This window comes from Lissotriton helveticus, chromosome 3_1, assembly GCF_964261635.1.
Source record: "Lissotriton helveticus chromosome 3_1, aLisHel1.1, whole genome shotgun sequence".
Taxonomy (NCBI): domain Eukaryota; kingdom Metazoa; phylum Chordata; class Amphibia; order Caudata; family Salamandridae; genus Lissotriton; species Lissotriton helveticus.
The window spans coordinates 90,996,632-91,023,121 of NC_136061.1; the positions used below are offsets into that span (position 1 = coordinate 90,996,632).

Consider the following 26,490-nt stretch of genomic DNA (forward strand, 5'->3'; position numbering starts at 1 on the left):
TAACAAATCAAACCTATGACAACCTGGGAAAAACCCTGCGGCCATTGTTTTGATTTCACCGAGAACTTCAGCAAAAGAATGTGCTAACGACCTAGTCGTATGACATCCTTATTGACGTATCTATGTCCATCCTTACGTCAATCTCGGCACCTTAAAGGTATAAATATTACCGATATTGCCCTATGCAAACACACGCGGTGGTGACGAGACGGAGCAGCCATACTTGCCGAAGCCCAGAGCAGAGCAGACCCCGCTGGCGCAGCCCCGCCTTCCTGACGCGCTGAGAACGAGACGCGCTGCTTTCTCCTGCCGAGAAATCCAGCACCGGCGCTTCCGGGTAGCCCTCGCAGGCAGCCTGGAATATCGAGACCAGAGACGAGAGATACCATCCCTCATTCATCCTTAATTCCAGGTACAGAACTGAATAACCCCTCGCAGAGAATTCTTTAGTCAGTCACTTGGCAAAAACAAACTTAACTTAAACTGTAACTTTCTATTCCCGCCCACGTATTAGGCTTAGGTCAGGTACACGGGGTAGGCGTATTTAGAAACACCAGTTGAGTACGGTTAGTCAAATGTATATGTGTATGTAATATATTTTATTCATTTTAAACCTTCATATGGCTTAGAAACCATATCAATGTTTTTACAGTATTATTTTATACTTCTGCTTTTAATGTATGCACTTTACTTAACTATAAGTATTGCAATAATATCGATCCATTTCTCTTGTACGAGAAAAGAGACTGATCAATAAATAACATCTTTTATTGAACACGCCTGTCTCTTCCTTTTCTCTACAATCTGATGAGACTAAGAACGCACGTACTGACTGAGTAAAATAAATTGCCTTTTGTTCACACGACTCTCGAGATACACTCTTGATTAGGGGAGAGCAAAGTTGTCATGTTCTATGGTTGTCAGAAACTAAATCCCTTCTTGTCTAATCAGGGAAGTTAATTCCTTCCTGAACATTCGAGAAAGTTTCTAGTGAACTCTGAGCTAGCTGGCAAACCCAAAACTTTAAGTCTAATATCGACAGTAGTAGACCTAGTTAACGTCTGGTCTAGGCCTTTACTATTGAAGGTATTATTCCAATGCGCAGAGCCTATTGGGATAATAGGAACTACACTACAGGAGACTGTGTAATGCGGCAAGTAAAAGGTCCAGTCGTTATCGGAGGTAACAAATGCAGACAAGGTGGTACCAAGAAGGGACAAACAAGCCTATTTACGAATCAGAAGCCATCATTTCTGAAGGACAATGGCACAACCTACTGACAAATATGGGAGGAGAGTGGGCGGGCCTTCCAGTGGGGACCCTACTACACCATGCCTCGCAGAGCAAGGAGGGCATGCGCGCTGCCGCTAGGCTCGACCTAAAAAGGAAACAGGCACCGAGTGTGTATGACTGGTCTGAAAATCTTTGACGTATTTCACTAAAACGCTTAATAGATTTTAGGAGTATCCCTTTCAGCAGACAGTACGTGAATGTCAGTGACACTTACCACGTATTACTTAACATATTTTTTTGCTCTTATTAAATAATTGATATTATAAGTTTGCATGAGATAAGAAAGGCGGACAAGTCTAGCAAGCACAACATTCACACCCCATATTAGAATGAAACATCCTACTAGCGGGTGTATTTTTCCACACCCTTTAAAATTGCTGCTGACCTCTCTAGTGCTAAGGACGTGACCTCGATGTCCTGACAACGGAATTCTCCCATTTCTATTTCTATTTCTAGGTTTGGTGAAGCGCAGCAGCTACCCCAGCAATGGGGCGTCCCGGCGCTATGAGACAAGCACGCACCAGAAGACAGAAAAAGAAGGAGGGGAGGGGGGAGGGGGGCTTAAGGAGCAGGGAAGAGGTAGGTCTTGATAGCTTTGCGGAAGGCTGAGAGGCAGTCTAAGGAACGAATGCTGAGGGGGAGATCGTTCCATAGTTTGGGACCAAGGACGCTAAAGGAGCGGCCTCCAGTTCGGCAAAGTCTAAACCTGGGGACAGTCAGAAGGAGTTGATTGGAAGAACGGAGAGCACGACCAGGGACATACGGTCGGGCCAGATTCCGCAACAGAGGGGGATTTCCTTGTTTAACGATCTTAAAGATTGTGGTAAGAGCCTTAAATTTGACTCGGTGTTCCACGGGCAGCCAGTGGAGCTTACGGATGGTGGCTCTAGCAGAGCATCTACGTGGTAGGCCAACCAACGTTCTGGCCGCCGCATTCTGGATACGTTGGAACCTAGCTGTTTCCGCTTTGTTTGCTCCCAGAAGGAGGACGTTAGCGTAATCCAGGCGTGATAGGATGGTAGCCTGGATAATTAGCTGGCGAGCTTTAGAGTCGAAGAGCCCAAGTATAGGCCTGAGGTTCCTTAGGAGACCTATGCAGGTAGCTGCCACCTTTTTAGTGTGGGACTGGAAGCTGAGGTTGGCATCCATCCAGACTCCCAGATTTTTAACACAATTTTTAGGGAGTGGAGTGGCGCCCAGGGATGACGGCCACCAGTGCTCGTTCCATAGGCTGGTGTTTCGGCCAAGGAGGAGTACCTCGGTTTTCCCGGCATTAAGTTGGAGGTAGTTGTCCGTCATCCATTGTGCCACTGCTGCCATACCCTCTTTAAACTTGGATGCCGCGATGGACGGGCTTTCCGAGAGGGTGACAACCAGCTGGGTGTCATCGGCGTATGAGACCAGCGTGAGCCCCCACTCTTTTGCCACGTCAGTAAGTGGCTGAACGTAGAGATTAAAGAGGGATGGGCTCAACGCTGATCCCTGGGGGACACCTTGAGCTATGGGATGGGATTTGGAGAGAAATGGAGGGGCCGACACCTTGAAGGATCTATCCTTAAGAAAGGATTGAAACCATGCAAGGGCGAGGCCAGTCACACCGGCCATCTCCAGACGTTTCAGAAGGATGTCATGGGATACCGTGTCAAAGGCTGCGCTGAGATCTAGAAGAATCAGCGCAGCACTTTGACCGGAGTCTAAAATCGTCCGGAGATGTTCTGTGGTGGCCAGTAGGGCAGACTCAGTGCTATGGCCTGCGCGAAAGCCATTTTGGGAAGGGTCTAGAATTTCGTGATAATCCACATGTTTCGAGAGGATACCATTGACATGGGCCTCAGCTATCTTGGAAATCCAGGGGAGGAGGGATATTGGCCGGAAGTTTTCCGGTTTAGAAGAATCGAGGGTGGGTTTTTTAATTATCGGTGACACCCACGCTTGCTTCCAAGCTATGGGTACAGATCCAGAGGTAAAAGAAAGGTTAAGGATGTTCAGCATGGGGGATAGAAAAAAGTCAATCGAGTCCAGGAAATGAGAGGGGCTCATGGGGTCAGCTGGGGAGCCGGACTTCACTTTCTTACACAGGTTGGTCAGGTCAGCAGCAGTGATGGCAGGAATTTTGGAAAGTGGAGTGAGCTTAGAGGCTGGGGTCTTAGGTAATCCAGGGGGAGGAGGGATCTGTGGAAAGGTCGCGTAGATTTTTTGGACCTTTTCAACGAAATATGTTGCAAGCTGCTCACATTGTTCGTTGGAAGAAATTTTAGGTGGGGGCGCCCTAGGGTTTTGGAGTTCTTTAACTAATTTGAAGATGGTTTTAGTTGGATTCGGGTTGGAGCCAATTTTGTTGGCATAAAAAGAGGCACGGGAAGATCTAATGGCTTTGTGATAGGTTTTAAGCCTGGATAGATAGTTTGCCTTATCCTGGTTGTTATAGTTTTTTCTCCATTGGCGCTCGGCTCTTTTACACTCCTTACACATTGATTTAAGGGTATCGTCAAACCATGGATTGGGAGGTGTATTACGTCCTTTGGTCAGTTTAGCCGGAATAAGAGTGTCAAGGCCATTGCTGATCCATGTAGTGAACGAGGTGTAGATTGCGCCAATCTCCTGGTTAGCTTCGAATTGGAACTCTCCAAGGGTTTCATGAAGAGCAGGGGAGGAGAGTTTATGCCACGGTCTTTTTAAACGCTGGTTGGATTCAGTTTTATGCTGACGTTGAGGAGTCGGAACCATCAGTTTAATAAGGTGGTGGTCTGTCCATCCCATCGGAGTGGGGGTATCTGTAACTGCCTCCTGAATGTTAGTAAAAATTGGATCTAGGGTATGGCCTGCTATGTGGGTAGAAGCATGGACTAAAGAGTTAAGTTGTAATGCCGCGAGGTCTGCAAGAAGGTTGGTGATTGTATGGTCACCCGTCGCATCAAAGTGTAGGTTTAGATCACCTAAAATGGTGAAGTTAGCGTATTTGGTAGTAAGCGCTGTGGCCGTTTCGAGGAGGGCGTCAATAAACCTAGTGGCCTGGCCTGGTGGGCGATAGATGTATAGGCCGGATAGCGTAAATTGAGGGGTCACGCTGATTTTAAATTGGGCGCATTCGCAATCTAGGAGCGGTTCCTTGGTAAAAGAGCAGGTCAGGTGATTTTTATAGATAATTGCTATGCCACCACCACGAGAATCGCGGTTAATGGCGACCAGTTGGAACTCGTCTGGGAGCGTTAGGTTAGGGATGGTAGTTATGCCGTCTCGGAGCCATGTTTCACACAGAAACAGGACGTCGGGATTTTCCTCCTGAAGAAGCGAGTTCACCTCAAGGTGGTGTTTAGTGAGGGATCTACAGTTAAGTTGTAGTATCTTCAGCGGCGGGGTTGTTGTATTGAGACGGTCACCCCACACGCGGGTGGGCGTGTTGGTGGAGAAATGGCAGTGGTTGCAGTTGAGTTGCGTGAGACCTAAGATGCCAGTAGCATCAGAACATCTTTGGGTAGGGTTCAGGTGTAAGAGTTCCTTACCGTCATAGCGTATGAGTGGGTCTGGACTGGAAGGACCAGGGGGGCTGGCGAAAGGCGATGGTCTGGCGATGACGGGCGCAGACGGGCTTGCCTTAGGTGCGCCTTCGGCGCGCAAACGGCGCTCCCGCTGCGCTCGTCCGCTGCGCTTCCGGTGACAGCACATGATGTAGGCGGTAAAGGGGGCGTGGCCTGCGCGGTGGGCGTGGCCCAAGGAGTCGCCGCTTGGCGTCTGTCAGGTCGAGCGTTGCAGCCGGCGCTGAAGAGCGTCCCTCGGCTGTTTAGGTGAGCAAGTTACAAGGTTTACACAGAATAGAATACAAAAGATTTCAAAAGTTTTAAAAAAGGTGCTAAAACGCTCCCGGTGAGATTGCCTGCGGAGTGTAGTACAGGTCTGTGTGGCGCTTGTATTTTTGGCGCTTTTATGCGTTCACGAGTAAAGGGGGCGTGGCCTGCGCGGTGGGCGTGGCCCAAGGAGTCGCCGCTTGGCGTCTGTCAGGTCGAGCGTTGCAGCCGGCGCTGAAGAGCGTCCCTCGGCTGTTTAGGTGAGCAAGTTACAAGGTTTACACAGAATAGAATACAAAAGATTTCAAAAGTTTTAAAAAAGGTGCTAAAACGCTCCCGGCGAGATTGCCTGCGGAGTGTAGTACAGGTCTGTGTGGCGCTTGTATTTTTGGCGCTTTTATGCGTTCACGAGTAAAGGGGGCGTGGCCTGCGCGGTGGGCGTGGCCCAAGGAGTCGCCGCTTGGCGTCTGTCAGGTCGAGCGTTGCAGCCGGCGCTGAAGAGCGTCCCTCGGCTGTTTAGGTGAGCAAGTTACAAGGTTTACACAGAATAGAATACAAAAGATTTCAAAAGTTTTAAAAAAGGTGCTAAAACGCTCCCGGCGAGATTGCCTGCGGAGTGTAGTACAGGTCTGTGTGGCGCTTGAATTTTTGGCGCTTTTATGCGTTCACGAGTAAAGGGGGCGTGGCCTGCGCGGTGGGCGTGGCCCAAGGAGTCGCCGCTTGGCGTCTGTCAGGTCGAGCGTTGCAGCCGGCGCTGAAGAGCGTCCCTCGGCTGTTTAGGTGAGCAAGTTACAAGGTTTACACAGAATAGAATACAAAAGATTTCAAAAGTTTTAAAAAAGGTGCTAAAACGCTCCCGGCGAGATTGCCTGCGGAGTGTAGTACAGGTCTGTGTGGCGCTTGTATTTTTGGCGCTTTTATGCATTCACGAGTAAAGGGGGCGTGGCCTGCGCGGTGGGCGTGGCCCAAGGAGTCGCCGCTTGGCGTCTGTCAGGTCGAGCGTTGCAGCCGGCGCTGAAGAGCGTCCCTCGGCTGTTTAGGTGAGCAAGTTACAAGGTTTACACAGAATAGAATACAAAAGATTTCAAAAGTTTTAAAAAAGGTGCTAAAACGCTCCCGGCGAGATTGCCTGCGGAGTGTAGTACAGGTCTGTGTGGCGCTTGTATTTTTGGCGCTTTTATGCGTTCACGAGTAAAGGGGGCGTGGCCTGCGCGGTGGGCGTGGCCCAAGGAGTCGCCGCTTGGCGTCTGTCAGGTCGAGCGTTGCAGCCGGCGCTGAAGAGCGTCCCTCTGCTGTTTAGGTGAGCAAGTTACAAGGTTTACACTGAATAGAATACAAAAGATTTCAAAAGTTTTAAAAAAGGTGCTAAAACGCTCCCGGCGAGATTGCCTGCGGAGTGTAGTACAAGTCTGTGACTCAGTACTTGTGGCCCATGGAGAGCTGTTTGGGGTAATTGAGAGTTAGCTAAAAGGAATGACTTCACAAGTCAGTGGGGGTGGGGGTATATAATATATAACTATTTTCTGCTGTGTATATGTGACAGTACATCTCTAAGGCTATTTGCAAAACCTGAAGGCATAGGTGCTGGAAGTACGGTGCTGCAGCACCCCAAATTAACCATGCTGGAGTTCAGAAGGTGAATGAGCAATAAACAGGCCTTTGAATGTTAAAATGGAGACTGGTGTTTATTTTTTTTAACTGCAAAGCAAGATGATTTTGTAAAGTGAACTATGTGACAATCTTGCACGGGTTCAGTAGATGTCATTTTCTAACACGTAATAAAATGTAAATACCTGTAAATGAACTGTATATATGTTTCTGGCTACAAAAGCAGCACAGAAAGCACAAATTAAGCATAGAGATTGGTTAATTTACTAAAAAATATCTAGTAGGTCTTTATTTCTAGTCCCATGTTTATGGAACAGACCTTCCCAGGGACTCTACACTGAATTAACCCTTCCAGATGAGAAAAACCTTAAAGGCTTCACCTGCACTTAGTCAAGCCCACACGCCTCACAGTCTCTTCCCGCTTCCTTCATTTCTTCATTCAGGTGCCCTAAGTCTAAACTGCATTTGTATAGTGTTTGAAGCTCATTGTTTCAATATATTTCTGCGATTTCTCCTCTTTGGTAGGACATTGGTGAAGCTGTCTCACAGGCGTGGAGGCCAGCAAACCACACAGGAACCAAAGCAAATGCCGGACGCTAGACAACAAAAGATCAAACCATGTTCTGCTCGATAAGCACGCTTGCCAGTGGGCTGGGCACACTCATTCTGTGAATAGTCCCCCTTTCTCAAAGGGAGCATACCATCACAAAAAGATGTTTAGCGTCATAGGCACCATTGGAGCAGACAGAGGCGCAGGTGCCTGATGTCCGTGGAGCTACCTGATAGCTATAGAGGAGATGGGCTGTGGACATCCCCCTTGGCCGTCACCTACCCAGCTGGACTTTGGGCAGACTCTCCTTCGTCTCTCCATCCATCCTATCTCCATCCTTTCTCCCTCCTATACCTTTACCCCACCCCCTTATCCTTCTAAGCTCCATTTATTCCATCTTCCGACGCTCTTGAAAAGTTTTCTAGTAACTGATGTAAGTTGTAACTGATGTAATTTTGTGGATCCTTATGTAAAGCGCTCTGATACCTCCGGGTCTAGCAAGTGCTATATAAAACTCAAATAAAAAAAAAAAAAAAAAAAATAGAGTGGTTTGATTGGGTTCTGTGAATTTAAAGGTAGTGTTGGTACACCAAAACAGGCAACAATTCATACCTCAGAACACTGGATCCTGCTGTACAGTTTTAGACCTCATTTTACAAAATCCAGTGGCAAGGATTCATGCTCAGAATACTGAATCTTGGGCAAATATTCTGATCTCCCAAATCACAAGATCCTGAGAAAAGGATCTAAATCCTTAGACGAAAGAATGCCGTTAAGACACTAGACTATGACCAGAGCACTGTTATCAGACTGTCCTACTGTACATTCTGTGTTTATGTTACATGCTTGGCATTTGAGTGGAAAGCTTTAGTTAACTCTAACAAGCATTTTGTTGCTTGAAGTGTTGTAGATTCACATCCTGTGCAAGGTCTTGCCGTCTATAACAGGCAAATTTATTCAATGCTCATTTTCCCTGAGGAGGTTTCTTGGTGATTTTGAGATATAACTGATAACATCTTGCTACCCAAATCACTGATTCCATTTTATCAACGGATGAAAAGATCAGTGGACCCACTGGGATTGGTCCCCCACCTTTGAAAATATTTCTCCAAAACCACTGCACCAATTTCCCATTCACGAGTCTCTTGATAGATCTGCTTACGACATCTGCAAAACTGTTGCGCACCCCCTGCAGGTGCTCTGCCCGCAGACATATCTGACGATACTGGTGCAATGAAAATTTGATGCACCCACTTTGATAACTAAAGAGAGTGTGGCCAATTGTTACGAAATATAATTCATACTTGACCTGCATGTGTGTACCAACACCACTGTATTGTAAATAGCCTTCTAAAAGGCTTATGTAAGACTACACTGCTCATGCAGTGTAGTCACTGCAGCAAAATGATGTGCTGCCAGGCTTGTATTGTTGACCATACACCTACAATGGTCACTATATGGGACATCCGAGGTCATTGCAATTTTCGGCTGAGGGCCTGGAATTGATTTGCCCGGGAGTAAATATGTTTTGTTCCAAAACTGTATTTGTGTGGCACTCTGGGCCAGACACTAACTAATGTCACTCATGTGCTAAACTTCCCTGGAAAGTACATTTCTAAAGTACTCTCTGAACCAACTTAATGCATGATGCCATCATAAACTACAATTTCATCACCTTCCTCACAATGAGAGAATATGACATCTGCTAAAGACAGATCAGTGCTTCAATTGCTAACAATCTTTCTGATGTTGAATATGATTTTGCCACCACTGCAAAGAGACGGTGCCGCTGTACAGCATTCTGCATCTCACATGGTTGCAAACAAGATCTTTAGATATTGATTGAAAACCCCAGGTTGTGCAATAAATGAATGGTCTGGAAGTGTTAAATACAATAGTGTAAGGCTCCTGCTCTGACCGGGTCCCAATTGATAAATAAGAGCATGATCCTATTTCCTCTATTAACCATGACCATGGATGCTGCTTTTGAGACCAGGTTACCACACTTCTCATCACACTCTTTGATAGTCCCAGTTTTTAAAAAGGCTAGTAAAAGTTATCCCAGTTGTTATATACAATTTCTATAACCGATTCAGTTGTTAAGATAGCGTGTTGCATTCTTTTGGATAAACTTACTAGAATAACCCATGAATATTATATAATGTCTGACCTCCATTATATGATTAAGACTGGGATTGGGCACAAATGATCAGTGCCTGAATCTTATTATCCACAAATATACTCTAGCGAAACAGGGTTCAGTACACCTGGTTTTTAAGGACTTTAGTTCAGTTTTGACTGTGTTAATTGCAGCAAACTTTGGTCCATCATTCTTTCAGGTTAGATACTAACATTCTTAATTTTGTACGCGACTTCGACTCAAACATTACTGCTAAAGTCAGCTGTGGACCCTGGGGAGAATTTACTGATTCTTTAACCCTCAAAGTGGGTTAGATTCTGTCAAGGTAGTATATTTGCCCCTTTTCTTTTCACTTGACATAATAATCAAATCGAAGAATGTTTTGATCCCAGTTGGGTGTGCCAGCGTCTATTCTAGGATTATTATATACTTATCATGCTGTCCTATTCCAATGACTGGATATTGTCCTAAGCCACTACTTGATCACATTATGATAGTGGACCCCAAATTAACTAGGTCCAGAGTTTTTACAGTTAAAGATCAACTTAAGTGCAAGGTCCAAAGTTTTTCTTATCTGGGAGTGCTTTTTTACTTATCCAATACATGGTTTTATTTATAAAATAGCAAAAGAAAATTATTCTGCAGATTTATTGCAGTTGTGTTGAATTTCACTTCATGCTTGGGTAATAAATTCATGCAAGACCAGATTAATATTTATTAAGCTACATCTGCTGCTATTGCATAGCATGGCTCTAATATTTGGGGTTACATTAATGTCCTCTATCTGTACATTGACCAAAATAGGGTTTTCAGACATCTTTTATCATTTCTCCATAGTTGTTCATTGTACATTTTCCATGAAAAACTGGAGTAGGGATAACTTGCTGATCTTATTAAATTATGCTCTCCTTTAATTTGGCTTTCTGTTTGAGTTAATTCTGTTAGGCCCATAGTTTGGCACTTGGTCATCCAGACCTACGTTTAGGCCAGAATCAATAGGCAAAGCAGGTCCACAATGGACTAGAATCGTCTTTTAAGGGGGCTCAGAGAAGAGCCTGAGTAAATCTTCTGTTAAGATCTTATGGCCTTCTGAAAAATGGTACCTGCGTTAATACCTTATCTGATATTTCTGGCTAACAGCAGACCTTATTTTCTACTGACCCACTTTAGAATGAGTGCCTTAGCTCCTGAGTGTTCCCAACAAGTGGTTATGCTCACTCAGTTCTTGTGATTCAGTTTCTCTTTAAGACACCATGCACTTTATTATGTTTTGTGCTTTTTTCATAAACAACGACGTAAGCGTTATCTTATCCCGGTTTTTAAGAAATTCAATTTGGGACAAGTTAGACCTGCTCATATTTATTTGCAGATATTACAGGACCCCTACTGGTGTTGATGTTTGCAAGTCATTTAACAAGATTTGATCATGTGAGGTCCTTCTTAAGTTTTTTGTTTTTATACTGTTTTGATTTACTGTAATACTGTAAGTTATTATTGGTTTTGTCATTGTTCCATTTGTATTTTACATTGTGATGGATTGTATAATAACTATCAATGTTTACTAGCCTTATAGCCTTTAGCCAAGGGCTATATCGGTTGTTAAAGGCCCTGAACAGGAGTTAGAATCTGAGAAGCAGGATAGTGCATATAACGAAAAAAAGAGCACCATTGACAACTGGTATAACCTGAGTTAGGAGGGCTCTAAGGTTATTAGAAAATCCCACCCACTATGGGTAAAATTTTCTAAATTAAAACATGGGAATGTTGGAGCATAAGGCTTATACCAACCATTTTTAGCCTTGATCCACTCCATCATCTTCAATAGAGCTCTCAACATTCTAATGTTCTAATTTATATAATGAATGTGTTATTCTATCTTTAATGATTTTAAGAAACAAAAAAACAAAAACATATTTAATGAATGGTCTGTTAATTGTGAATGTGACTTTTCTGCTATGCTCTTGCCTTAAACAACCAATCAGATATGTAAGTGCACGTATCCTTTTGGAAAAACTAGAGACTTGGGCAGAAGAAAACGAGCTGCTCCCTTTCTATCAAACTTCTTCCGAGGCAGAGCTACTACAACTGACAACATAATTGCTCTATTGGCCCTTGGTCACCAAGCCACCCAGCCGGACCAACCTCCACTCTTTTGCTGCTTTGTTGACCTAACAGCAGTCTTTGACAAGGTCGACAGACATCTGCTGTGGAAGAAACTAGCACACTGGGGCATTACATCTCACTTCTAACAGCCATAATGTCCCTATATTTGGAAACCTGGGTACATTTGAAAGCAGGCCCCACATCTCTCTGCTAAAATCTGTATGACCGGAGGTCTGAAACAAGGTTGCGTGCTGGCTCCCCTCCTTTTCAACCTGTACACGGCAGACCTGGGAAAAGCTCTTGTCACCACCAGCCTGGCCCCCCCTCGACTAGGCAATCGATCCCTACACATTCTCCAGTACGCAGATGACATAGTCATCATGGATCACACCAAAGTGGCCCACCAACGAGCCCTGACAAGTTTACATCAATACAGCACATCGAATTACCTTACCATTAACTCAGAAAAGACCAGAATTATAATAATAGGCAGGCAAAAGCACAAAAAACATATTACATGTACCATAGGCCCCGGGACAATCAATCTGGTGCAGAAATACAAGTACTTGGGGGTCTGGTTTACAGAACCAGCAATACACTCTGCCCATTAAAAAGGAACTGACTAACAAATGTACTGCCATAACATATGGTCTGATAAAATTGAACAACAAGTAAAAAGTCCCTCAGCTGTGGGCATCAGAAAGGTCACTCAAGCTTCTCTTCTCCCAGCACTCTCGTATGGGCATCAAGCGTTTCCTGGAGCATGTTCGGAAATTCTAGAGCAGGCTCAATGTGTGGCTTACAAAAAAATCTTTCTACTTCCTAAACACCTCTTCAGGGCAAGACTTAGGCTGGAGCTTGGGCTGGTCAAACAATCATTAACCCTTGAGGCCGACTTTCTAAAACATTATATCTGAGTTTTAAAGTCTCCGAGCTGCCTCAGAGACACATTCGAAAAAACGGGCTCGCCATGGAATAAACAGCTCACGAGAGCCATGACCTCCCTTGAACTTAATAAACCTGCACTTGCTCTCCCCTGCATTTCATACGCCATCTGGAAATCGCATATTAATAAACAAATCCAGTTAGTCTAGTTCCAGCAAGACCAGGCCACATTAAAAACCTTATCCTTTGTGACCCCGCTGAATGATTCATACCTAGTAAATACACCTCTGCCCTACCTTAATGTCCCGCTGAACCCTAAGACCAGGAGAGAGATTATGTGCATGCGATTGATGGCTCTTTTAATTACGGAAGCATACCAAAACACGGAAGAAGCCTGCCAACTGTGATTACAAATGTGAATCATGGCTACACCTCCTATGCTGTTGCCCGACCTTAACTACAGAAAGGAGGATTCTTCTGAGAGAACTACGTCTGAGAGAAAATGTAACCACTTGCCATGAGGTCTCGGCAGTATGTTTTTCACAAAAAGAACCTCACATCCTGGCCCGCTGGGGAAGATTTGTACAACTGATCAGAGGTGCTATGTGCCCTGGAACTGCCCCCCATCTCAGCCCTTGTAAGGTCCAAACGCTGAAACTGGACTATTAAAAAAAACAACAAAAAAAAAACAGGACGGTGAAAGAACACTTCCCAACACAGTCGATAAGTATAACCACTCTATAAGAGGAAGAGTAACAGCGTGCGGAATGATAACAAAATAAGCCCTGCAGACGAGGAGCCAGATGGCTGCTACTTTCACAGGGGACCGGACAAAGTACACACATGTGAAGAAGCATAGAGTCAAATGCTAGGACTCAACTATTGCACCTTACCAGAGTTTTTAACTGCTGTGTATTGTTTCTTTTTACTTTTAATGGTTTTATTGTAATGCAATTGTAATTAACTTATGCAAATACATTCAATTAATTGTGAATGTGACTTTTCTGCACTGCTCTTACCTTAAACAACCAATCAGATATGTAAGAACAGACATAAATACTGAGGCAACATAAATGTGCTACCACCACTACCAGACATTTTGCAAATACACCTCCTGGCTGATTTTATGCAGAATAGTGGCCATTTGAATTGATGATGTTTACTACTTACAACAAACTTTAGGCATTTTCAATGTGCCAGATGTACAGGGATATGGAATGCATCGCACATCCCTCAAATCTAGTACAGATCGCAAAAGTGGGACAACTTTTTGGAGTGTCATTTTGAAACGCATTCTTTTGACATACTTGTTAAGTAAATATAAATCCAGGATTGGTGTTAATGAACGGTATACAACCTTTACAACGAAACTTTTACAACGAACTACCATTACAACGCAACTTTTACAACGCAAACTTTTACAACGCAAACTATTACAACGCATTGCTCTGGGGGGCGCTCTAGGATAGGGAATAGGTTAATTTACTATCCAATAACCTTCCCTACTATCCACGGGGACTGGAGTTGGAATAGTAAATTAAACTATTCACTATCCAGCGCCCAAAAGCATTATGCGTTGTAATGGTATGCGTTGTAAAACTTACGATGTAAAGGTAGACGTTGTAAAAGTATGCGTTGTAACGTCATACATCCTAATGAACAGTCGTTTGAGTACTGGGCTGCTTCGTTGATTACCCCAGATTCCAATTGGGCAGTGACCACTTCCACCCTCAATGGTTAGTTGATAGTTTTTGCTTGTTTTGTCCTAGTTTGATGGATAATGTAATGGTAGTTTAAGGAAAATTTCCTCTGCTGTGGATAGTACCCACCGATCAATAATTATTTTATCTCATTCAATAATAAAAGCAGATGTCACCGTGATGTGTGATTGAGGGGTAATGTGGACTGAGTCACTGTTTTATTGGCTCCTCTTTTTTGAGTTCAGGTTTATTTCGACACTCTTGGTTAATGTACATAATAAATCATATAAACCAAAGCAGTTTGATCAGTAAAACCAGACAGCAGTTCTCAAAACGAAAAATGTTACAGGGTGAAAACTAATATGGACCATGTTCCAGAACGGGGGAAGGAGAATCTTATCATGGATAATCATTGAGACTTGTGTTGCGAAAGTGATGCTGTTCCGTTACTTCAATTAGTGAGAACACATTGAACATTTACTTTTATTGTGGTCTTTTGGCAAACACAGATTATAGAAGCTGTAGTTTCTTCATCCATGTTTAATCATCCACAATTTTATTTAAGGAATCTTTTTATCAAATCAGGTGTGAAGACTTTAGATTAATTTTAGAAATAGGGGAATCATTAAAAACAAATAATAAACCAACACCCTGGCTGAAAGTTCCAGAAGAGCAGAGGATCTGGGATCTTCATACTTGGGGTGAGACTCAGTCCCTGCCCCTCACCCACTCACTTTAAAGGGTACTAAAGAGTGTAGGGAGAGTTCGAAAGGTCGTGCCCTAAGTCTAAACCCCACTTGTGAGAGGGAAGAGCACGTCTTGCCTCTTGTTGCCCTCACACACCCCAAAGGATGCCATGCTTCATCATCAGGCGTTTGCTCCTCGTCGGGCCTGTGCCGCAATGCCCTATGGGTCTCACTTTAAAGGGTACTAAAGAGTGTAGGGAGAGTTCGAAAGGCCGTGCCCTAAATCTAAACCTCACATGTGAGAGGGAAGAGCACGTCTTGCCTCTTGTTGCCCTCACACACCCCAAAGGATGCCATGCTTCATCATCAGGCGTTTGCTTCTCGTCGGGCCTGTGCCGCAATGCCCTATGGGTCCCCCGAAGGGTCGCTTTAGCGGAGATCTTTTGCAAATGTCACATGATGCGTGCGGGTGTGAGGGGTGAGTCCTATGTGAAGGGTGGGTCAGAGCGCGCAAGGTTAAAACTGGCTACGGGTACCAAAGTACTGTGTTTAATATGACGGTACCCTTGTCAGAATAAAAAAATGGCTCAATGTGCCTGGGTAACTAAAGGGTCGACATGTTTTGCCCTCATGCGGTCATGATGATCCGTGGCGCTTCATCAGGACCGGAAGATCGAATGTAAAATAAATAGTGCACGTAAATAATAGTTTGAAAGGGGTAAAGAACCCTCTATGAAATCAGGATGGGCCAAACCTGTGAACCCTATAGATTGGATGCAACTAAATAGTAGGAACGTTCCTGATGTGACCCAATTACAAAAATGAGAAGTGCTCCAAGGGCTAGTGGCGTCAGAAGCCCAGCACCTTACCGGGAAATCTGCTCGGGTGCGGCTCAAAAGCACCTACCCCGTCTGCGACATACAGACACTCCACAAAAACATGGACCACTGCCAGCTCACACAAATCAAATACTGGGAAACTCTTCAGGCTGCAAAACATTTTAGGGAATACATTAGCAAAATAAACAAGAGAACATCTACAGCAAAATCATGCTGCAGACACCCAGAGGGATTAACAAATATTTACTAAGTTGCTCTCCTCTGAACATTTCCTAATGATGAAGAATAAATGTTGCATAGGCAAGTGCCAGTGATATGACCATAATAAGTACAAATTGATCTTAGATTTAAATTGAAAATATTCCTCTTTGCATAATGCTACTATTCTCATTGGATCTGAGTTCAGTGAGGGGAGATTATTAAGGCTCAATATAGAACAAGTATTATTTGTTAGTAATGTTTTTACCGGTAATGGGTCAATGTATTTTGGATACAAATTAAGATTGCTATCACCGTGGTCCAACACAGTAAATGCAGACTTCTTTGGAACCAATTACATTATACATTTATCATGTTGTTTATGAACTGAGAGTTGTACACTTGGGTTCTCTTTTGGATTACAGGTCACAGGCTGAATGACCCTATGGCTGCCATTGTGTGCAAGGGTCTTTAAATGAATGTGTGTACTGTCAATGGGACAGATTTACTATTATTTCACATAGCGCACTGCAGCAGCAGTAATGCTGCGCAGCGCTACGTAAAAAGGAGAGAGGAGGAGAGTGTCCTATTTACTAAAATAAGGCACTCTTCTCCCCTCTCATTTGCGCCAGCACTGAAATCAGCTGCGGTGCGCCACAGAGACACCTTTGCGACATGGTACAAAGGTGTCTCTGTGACTCTAGCATAGGTTTTGTACTGCAAGGAACCCGTCCAGTACCAAATACTATGCACAGACTCACTTTAAGCATTTTCCTACTTTGTATGTGTGCTGTAAAGTGCAGCACACATGCAAAGTTGGAAAAGCAAGGAGTAATTAAAGCATTTCTCCCTCCTTGCACCTACTTGAAAAGGGCGCCGTTTTCTCACGCTAAACCCAATCTACATTATTTAGTAAATGGGGTTTAGCGGGGGAAACCTTGGGAGGTTTCATGGGAACACCCATGCACCACCCTTGGTATGCCCCGTTGGAGCAAAGTAATGCAAAGAAGTGCCATGCGCTGCTTCGCATTACTTTTTTATTTCCAGCGCAAAACAAGTTTAGCGCTGGAAAGTAAATTATGAAAAAAAGATTTTGCGCCGAATTACGTAACTTTTGTGATCAAACACGGCGCACATTCTTAGAAAATCTCCCACAACGAGTGCAATAATTCTATATTAGATTTTTGTTCATGTGCAAAACCACCACTGAAAAAAAGTTACCCGCCATGGTAAAGAGATGAAAATTCCAAAACAATAACAGCCTGATTCATCAAGCCAAATTGCGCTCGCAAAGGGCCAGAATCTGAAAATCTAGCCCTTTGCGAGCGCAATTTTTGCATTTGGGATTCATCATCCCAAATGCAAAAATCGGTAATTGCTAATTCGCTAAATTGCGAGGAATTACATTTAAGGAATCTCTATTTGAGATTCCTTAAATGCAATTCATCAACCATTTTTAAATTGCTAATTCGCAATTTCGGGCCGCTATTTACTGAGAGGTCAGACCACTCGGTAAATAGCAAAAACTTAGAAAAATGCTTTTAAAAGCCTTTTTGTAAGTTGCATGTTGCACACACACATGTCCTTTGGACATGTGTGTGCGCAACACCTGTTTCAATTTGCATTTAAGGGGTGCTACAGGGTGTCCTTTGGACACCCCTGGCACCCTTTAAATCGCTATCTTATTTGCGAGTAGCAAATTGCTAATCGCAAATAAGGAATACTCCCCATTCATTCCTATGGGCCTCCCCATTCATTCCTATGGGCCTTTTGGCCCATAGGAATGAATGGGGAGTTATTCCTTATTTGCGATTAGCAATTTGCTACTCGCAAATAAGGAATGTGTAGGAATCGCTATTTATTTAGCAATTCCTACATGAATACCGTTTTGCGAGTCCTTAATAGCGATTCGCTATGAATCGCTATTAGGGGCTCGCAAAACGGCCCGTTGAGGAATAAGGCTGTAAGAGTTTTGCCATGTTGCATGATGGAATTCCCAATATCAAAGTGACTGTTAAATTGCACCCTAAAAGTTGGAATATTTCCCTTGTGCCCAAATATGTTGCCTCTCGTACATGTCTGGTACCTTAAGAAAAGGTAACATCTTAAACCTATCCAATAACCCCTTTTAAAGGAAAAACTGTGTCTGAAATGAAGTGTAAATTTATGACATTGCATGAATTCATACAATCGTCAAAATAATTTCTTATAGTTGCAAAACATATTTTTTAGGATGCATACCAGACAAATATTATGACCTTTGATGGGAATTTGATACCCTACAGTCAAGTTATAATTAAAAATGCTCTTCTACAAGAGAATAACGTACTGTGTAAGATGTAGGACACATTGATGAGATGTCCTCCCCAGTTGCTAGATACTCTAACTGGGAGCACAGCTGGTCCTCCGTCAGTGAATCCTGAGGTTCTGCCCGGCGCAGAGGTTTGCGTGGATGGCCTGTTGACATCTCTGTCCGTTCAGACTCTGTGCTTGATTCTTCCTCTGCGCCATCTTCAAAGCAGATACTTTGCCCATCATCAATACTGGAAAGAATGCCTGAGGTCACAGAGTAGTTGCGAGAGGAAGGAAGACCAGAATCCGGTGAGTCAAATTCCACCGACTGTTGGTCAGCTCCTACTACGGCGACTGTTGCACCAGCGTTTCCTGTTGCTGATGGGTCATCGCGACCTTTTACATCCCTATCGGGTACATCCATTTCATCTGAAGACATAAACACCTAAAAAAAAAAAATTAAGATCTGTTAGTATATACTAGAATCACATTATCTGTAATTAAGTAATCACACTGCTACTTAAAGTTCTAGCAACAGTTCATTAAGAGAATCTGTATTACATGAGCGAATTAGCTATTAAGTACATAAATCTATTTCAAGATAACAAAATAAGATAATCATTATTGATGTTCAACCATGCTATTGTTCTTCAATCAAGAGGACCAGTTATGAGCATTTGCACATCTGGTTTGTTCTGGAAAACAGGCCTAATGAAAGTACTACACTCAATGCACACATTTTAGGGGCTGCATTGCATAATACCACGTAAAGAAGAGGTATATGTAAAGCACTCTTGCAAATTGTATTTCCTACAATATGGCATATGATTAGCTGTGGAAGCATTATACCTATAGCTAAAACTAATGTGTTACATTTTGCAGAAAACGAAACTTGTCACAGATTTTGAAATATCTAGTAGAAGCCAGATGACAGTAAGCACCACAATGAATAACCGTTGTTCTACCCGGCAATTTATTAAAATGTCAAGATGTTATTTTGTCTCTGATGGGCTACCCTCTGGATATGATGGTGATTTATGTGATTCAGATGTACAAAATACGGAAAATACAAGTCCAAAATCCAACCACACCCTCAATTGTGTAAATTTAGGATAAAAGTCTTCGAACAAATTCAAAACATTTGGGGTGGACTATTTAAGAAATTGGGTTATTAGTTGTGTAGGAAGGGATTCCTGAGCAAGTAATACATCTGCAATTGTCTGCATTACTGGGAAGCAAGTACCCATTGTAGCACTTGACTCTCTCCTGGTAGGGATTAAGAACAGTCCAAGGTCTATTTAGGGAGGTTTAATACCCAGCATTAAATTACAAATGTATATATCAAGTGAATGCAAATCCCTTTGCTGACAACCTCAAACCACATTTCATCTCCAATGGCTGCTGTACCCCATATTCACAATATCCCCTCCAATATTAGAAGTAACATCAAACTATACGGTGGTATCATTATTCATGAGGCTGGCCTCCTGTTAAAGCTACTGGGACACAAGAAGCTACAATTGGCCTTTTTCTGCAACTGCCCCAGATGACCAGTGACAACTCGGACCGGACTCTGCTGTCAGTTTTACCTTCCACCCTTTGATTCTCCAAATGCCTCTCCTGGGATCCAGTGGGGCTTTAGAAGTGTACTTTTGTGGTGGAATGTGACATAATGGACTAGTGTCAGAAGGTAAAATCTTTGACCAGGTTGAGCCTGGTTGGTGTATCCGGCCCGTGTTACGTCGCGGTCAGCATCAAATTGCACCTAGGTCCCGGTGCTGTTACTACTTAAAACTTAAAAACATTCTTATCCCTCATTTACCTTATTGCATTTTTGTCATATTGGTGTTATTTTGTTTATTGGATATTATGCTATATTTTAATTCGATTTTGTGATTTTTATTGTGTTGTATTTTGACTTTAATTACTATTTGGGTACTGCATACATACTTTACACATTGCCCTAAATTAAGCCTGTCTGTTCTATGCCATTGCTACAGCCGGGATGAGCAGGGTAATTTAGTGACTTTAAGGGTACACCCTGACAAAGGTTGTGATTATTCCTTGAGCTGAGTAGTCACCACCCCAAATAATAATCCAATTTCTTACCAAAATGAAGAACCAAATATAGCAAGTATATTTTTCAAATAATGTACGTTTGTCCTCTGGAAGTCAGTTTTATCTGTGTAGCTCCAGTGCTCAACTGATGTACAAACCTATTGCCATCTGGGAAAAATTGTTTCTTTTTATGTGGTCCCCCGCATTTTTTGCTGAATGAGTTGAAGACATTGTTAAGTTGCCTTGCCCTGCAACTGTGTCCATGTTACGGTATTTTCAAAGCATGGCTGGATATTACAGACAGTGGATACTGGGCTATGCCGAAATAATAAAGATTTTGCAGGATCATGTCTTAAAAGACGCCCAAGTGCCTTTGCAGTGGTCTTGTAAAGCTGAAAAAGTATTTGTGAAAATTAAGCAGGGCTAGCCAGTGCACCTGCATTAAGATTCCATTATACCAAAACTTTTACTTTGAGCATCATAGATGTGCACTTGTAGTGTTGGTACAGAGGATGTGGATCAAAAAAAAGCCCATCGCTTATTACTCTTTAACCCTATCCATGCTCATGACGAGCTGGGCTCGTCATAACGGCGCGGCACTCCCCCGCACGGGGAATTCCACGCCGGTGCGGGGGTTCTATTGCAGTGGGCAGAGTCAAGACGAGTCCAGCTCGTCATGAGCCCAGCTACACTGAGCAGCATGACGAGATGGACTCGTCATGGGCACCGATGCGCCGCGCACGGCCCATCTCTCCCCCCCGCACCGCGGGGGAATTAACCCCGCAGCGAAGGGGTTAATTGTTCAATCTCTGCTATGTTTTTGCCATGCTTTGGGTTTATCGATACGGGTGAAAATCTGAAATATGAGAACATTGTGCTAAGTTCTCCTTTAACTTTGCTGTTTAACATTCTGTGGTTGCACTTCTCCTTACTGCAAAAAGCAGCATATCTATACAGCTCGATTGTCCTGGTATGAAATTGTATTGTTGTCCACCTCCCCACATCCCCCTGACCAGGTTTCCAGCCATGAACCCTGCCTCTTTAACACCCACCAGAAAAGTTACCTGTACATGTAACCAAATGCAGTGTGGATTTAACTGAGTTAAATGCCTGTTCTTAACTAGGAGTTAACATACTTTGATTATGTCTCAGAAACAATGATGGTGTCATAGTTGCTGGCTATGCTGTATGTACTGTGTTATGAGATTTGGTAAATTTGTCATTTATTAAATGTGAGCTCTGTTCAGGTTGCAGAGCTTATAGCTTTCACAAAAGCATGCATTTTTGCCACCGAAGAGATTCAAAGTATGCATTTGGAGTGAAACACAATTTTTCTGAACTGCTTACTATTTTTACATTAAACTCATGGTAAACTGGAGGGCTTCCTGATGTGTTGTGTTTTATTTTTTAACACACTTTACATGTCTGAGACCCCAGTGGCTAAATAGCACTAGCCTACAGGCAGGTGCCCCTGCTAGTGTTTCCCCTTACTGAGGTGCAGAAACTGCTGCTCCCACAGTAGATGCAATGACTTATGTCAGTGGTTTTTAATCTGTTGTCTGGGGAACGCTGAGGGTTCGGGAAGTCTACTCAGGGAGTCCGTGACTGCTTAGAAAGTTAAATGATTTTGCAGATTACTAAAGTGTTTATAAATAAAGAAGTAAAATGTACAATTGAAAATGTTAAAATATTCTGTAAATGAAAAGAAATTTGAAAATGGAAGCTAGAAATTAAGGTAGTATCTTCAGATTGACTTATGGGAGAAGTGCAAGTGCATCAGAAATATAGATAATGAGTGGCCTCTATTGAATTTAGAAAAGCTTCAAACTTCCAATTAAAATGAAGATTTTTTTTATTTGCATGCAAATTAAATAAAATATTTCAACATTTGTATATTTGTTTGATGAATGCTTGTGCTAGACCTGGCACTCTCTACAGGGTCATGCCCATCTATTTTGCCTTTACCCTCTATTTTTTGCTGAATTCGTTTTTGTAGGCCTTAGGACTCCGTGCACTTTATCCATGCTAACCAGAGCTAAAGTGCTTGTGCTCTCTCCTTAAAAAATGGTGAAACTGGCTTACACCTAAATTGGCATATTTAACTCACCTAGTAAAATGGTATTACATGTACCCAGGGCCTGCAAATTAAATGCTACTAGTGGGCCTGCAGAAATGATTGTGCCACCCACTGCAGTAGGCCTTTAAACATGGCCATTTTAGCCTGTGTGTTCAGTTTTGAACTTCTATTTTAACCTGGTAAAATAAGATCACGTTGAAGTTACCTTTTTACATTTAATAAGCTGTAACTTCCAATTGGGGGGAGGTAGACAGATCAAGTTATGTGTCTAAAGAATTATAATTAAAAACCCTCTTTAATGGTAAAGTCAGATTATTAGTCAAAGTTCTGAAACTGCCACTTTGACATTTTCTTGTATCAACCATTTGGTGCCTGCAGTCTGATTCTGGGTCACATGACTGGGTCTAGCTGGAAGTTTGTCTTTGTGTATTACTCTCAGACAAAGAGACAAAGGGAAGTTAGGTGTTGGTAGGATGGGCTAGTCTGATTTGACAAGGGGGAGGAGCTGACACCGACCACACTTGCACATCACAAAGACTTAGCCTGAGCCCTTTCACAAAGGGTTTTACAAGCTGAGGCCAGGATAGGGAGGAAGAGGATGCCAGCCACCTCGGGAATGTGAAGGGGTGGAAACCTCTAGAAGCTTCTTCTCCTTCAAAGTGTGCACCTGCCATTACGATTGGACCCCTACACCAACAATTCAGTACACTTCTGGACGTGTAGACTCTGCTAGGATGAAGGAATGCTGTGCTGCTGAAAGGATTGTCACTCTGCTGGTTTGCTGCTGAAAAGGACTGCTGCCCGCCTGTGCTGCTATTTTTATACAATGGTTTTGGGATTTTTATTGTGTTGTGTTTTGACTATTTAACTATTTTGTTACTGCTAAGTACTTTACATATTTTCTAAAGTTACGCCTGTCTGTTCTCTACCACATCTACCAGGGTGTCATGCTCAGGTCTGAAATATCACATCTGTGCTTTATTCTGACATGTTTGTGGTTGTATTGCTTGCGATGGCACCACATCTACCCAATAATAACCCATTGTTCTACACTACAGACTAGTCTCTTTTAACAATTATTAAAATGTTGTAAGGTAACAGCTATCTGTACCCTGTAGGTAAAGGACACAAATTTGAAGGTATATTGGGTCATTTTCATGTCTTTATTAAAAAAGTATTTTTTTAATGAAAAGACAATGTGAAAAATAGAGGGATAGGTTTATATTTGGGAGGATGTGGCTGGTGTTCTGTTAAATTCTAGCAGTATACATCTTAGTTTGATTAAATAACATCCTCAAACTCCTCATCGTCACTCTCAAAGTCGCACAAGGCCTCAACTTTCTCCGTCTGAGGGTGTGTAGCTTCATGCATATGCCTTCCATGCCCTGGGCCAACCACCACTAGGAATTAAAAGGTAATACCTTTGATGGCCTTGCTGGGTGCTGGGACTTAGACCTGTGTGGAGCCACTGTCTCTGCCCAAGTACAAATAGAGCCTGATAACAAGTGGGGCGGCTTGGTAATCTGTGACGGGGAGGTGTTACCGCCGTCTGACTTTGAGTAGTACATTGTTCCTATACATGGGTCTTACGGTTGTGGGAACACTAAACCTGGGATCCAGGGATTAAACCCCATATTGACCTAATTAATGATTCCGGACCGCCCCCAAAGGAGTTTACTGCAAACCCATAAACAGACCCATAGTTCTTCTGAAAAATTGATAAAAGTAAGTTCTCATGAGCCATCTATATATTGGTAGCTGCAGGCTGCTATTTCAACCTCAAAGATGGCACACAAGACCCGGCTAGAAAAAAGCAGACATGCTAATTTAACATTACAAGATGACACCTACATATGCTCAGGAGAGAGCATTGGGGAAGAGAAACCGGTGCAACCACCAATATTAAAACCTGAATATAAGAATTGATGTATTAAAGTTCCCAATGATCACCAATTAGCCCTATAAATGCCATTACATTATATCATGTTACAATTAATACTATACGAAAGAAAGTGGAATATGCACTCTGTCTACTCATCTCCTAGTGCTATTTTGGACTATTATAGGAAGACCGTAAGGCTTATAAACTCTAGTAAATTTATAATTCAAGAGTTATTTTTTCAGTGCCTCGCCTTTTTAGATGTAGAAGTGTTACTTTCAATACATCCTTTGGGGAAAGGAATGAATGGATGGTATTTGTGTCAAGTTGCCAAGTAATTAGCTAGAATGAAGCAATGTCGAGGAGGCAACTCACACATTAGATGGTGTGAAAGGGAATGGGCATGTGGTCCAAGGGTGATCTGAAGGAAAGCGAAGCTGACTTAAGCAAGGTACACATGCCCTTCAGCTTTCATATGATGAGCCCCCACTTATGACCACCTTTGTTATGTGTCACTCTAACACAGTCCATCAACAGTTTCCAATAAAATAAAACCCATTTACTTTATAGTTTGCCAACTTTGTATATGTTAAGAAGACCATACGTCATTGCTGATGGTGGAGTCCCGGTGGATCAAGCGTTGAACGTGGCTGTCAATGCTGCTCCCAGATGAAAATTTGGCAAAAATAGCAGAATGGGACTCCTTCTCTCTTTGCTTTACAATCACCTCACATGCCTTCCACTCCGCCATGACCTTCTGATAGTGGTTAGCAATCAGTTCATCCACCTAAGAAGAAATAAAACTCGCAGTCAGTTCCTGCATTAATACAAATGTCGCAAGACCATCTCAGGGTCCATGTGTTCAGTCGGGCTAGCAATGGATTATGGCGGGTAGCAATTACTACAGCAGCTTGTTAATGGTATTTCCAGACATACATATCTGCTAATAGTGTCTCACAAAAAAGAAGTCGCCATTTGTTTAGGTTTCAAAACTGCTGCCTTGTATAAACAAGGCATAATTGGCAATGGCACCAGCAAGCCTTTGAAATCACATGTATCGCAATCAGGATTATTGGAAATGATCGACTGGCATTTACATCGATGGCATCATATAACTGATGTGATCCAATGAGGTCACTGTGGCCAGCCTCATCCTTACTAACGTTATTAAGTCTTGCCTAAACCGCGCTTGAGCTGTCTTTTCGAGAAATGCTGTATTCAGGATATGACCATCAGCTCTGCCCACCTTTTTAATTGGCTACTGTCATTGTCATTTGTAAATGGTAGCTTTTCATTGGTCAATAGGCTTAGTAGTCTCTCCTTAGCACTGCCTTTTATCTTCTTGTAAGCTCCCATGACGACATGCTCTGTTATATATATTGTTACTCTGTAGGTTTTAATTACAGCCTCTGAGCACTCTTTTGTTAAAGGGCTTTCTCCTGCCTGCCTATAGGCAGGACAACAGCAAGGTTTTTAAAAATGTATTTACCCAGTATGACACGCCTATTCTGGAATAATGGCGGCTGCACTTTTCTTTTGTTACTTTCGATACTTCAAAAGTAAAGAAATAGAAAAGAAATGTGATTTTTTTCCTATTTCTTTACTTTTAAGCAATTGCGGCACCCGCGCTTTAGCTCAAGAGTTGTAATGCTAAAGCGCGTGTGCCGCTATTGTAACAAATGTTTACTTATGGTACAAAGGCTGCACCCGCGCTTTAGCTTAAGATGTTTACAGCTGAAGCCCGAGTGGCTCAATTGCAATTAGAGAAATAAAATAACTTGAATCTTCTTTCAGTTGGCTGGCTTTTCCTGTCATCCCCCTAATCATCTACCACTAATGTTTGACTATCAGGCCTAAATTCTTCACATGGTTTGTCCCCTTGGTATTTTTATTCTGCTTCCCTTCATCCAGATGCCTGATTGGTTACCGATACCACTTCGGTTGTGGGCAATTCATTCTGTATACCCACTCCTTTCTCGCTCCTTCTCTCCTCCCATTGTCATTCTGTATGCCGGATGATTGTCACATAAAGAATGACAATGGGCCAGTCTAGGCTTTAAAGCATCTGGTGAGCCTCCTCCTGCCTTGGTCTAGTGCAGGGCATTCTGTTTTTACCATACATAAAGAAAAATGTTGCACCTCACCTGATGGAAGGAATGTAAAGAATCCAGTTCATGTAAAGAAGCCAGTGAAAGAAGTTAAAAAGAAGGGGGGTATTGTTCTTCCACAGTCCCATCCTTTTAGATCTGAAGCATTTTCAATATTATATACAAGGAAGCCATAGTTGCTGCTTTCCTGGCTTGTTGTATGTGTGCTGTATTATATATTTGGCTGCAATAACAGAAGTAGTAGGAATACCCATCGGGCAGCATACTATGCTAAGCACAGATTTGTAGC

General features: G+C 42.9%; 1 protein-coding gene across 1 annotated transcript in view; it reads right to left on the reverse strand.

The window, feature by feature from the left end:
* Positions 1-26,490, reverse strand: part of SGSM2 (small G protein signaling modulator 2) — a 929,300-nt gene that overhangs the window by 37,563 nt on the left and 865,247 nt on the right. Inside the window, exons 16-17 of the mRNA XM_078683529.1 lie at positions 24,698-24,880; positions 18,117-18,524 (exon numbers count right to left, since the gene is read on the reverse strand). Of these exons, the coding sequence (XP_078539655.1) occupies positions 18,117-18,524; positions 24,698-24,880 (591 nt within the window). The remainder of the gene's footprint in view (positions 1-18,116; positions 18,525-24,697; positions 24,881-26,490) is intronic.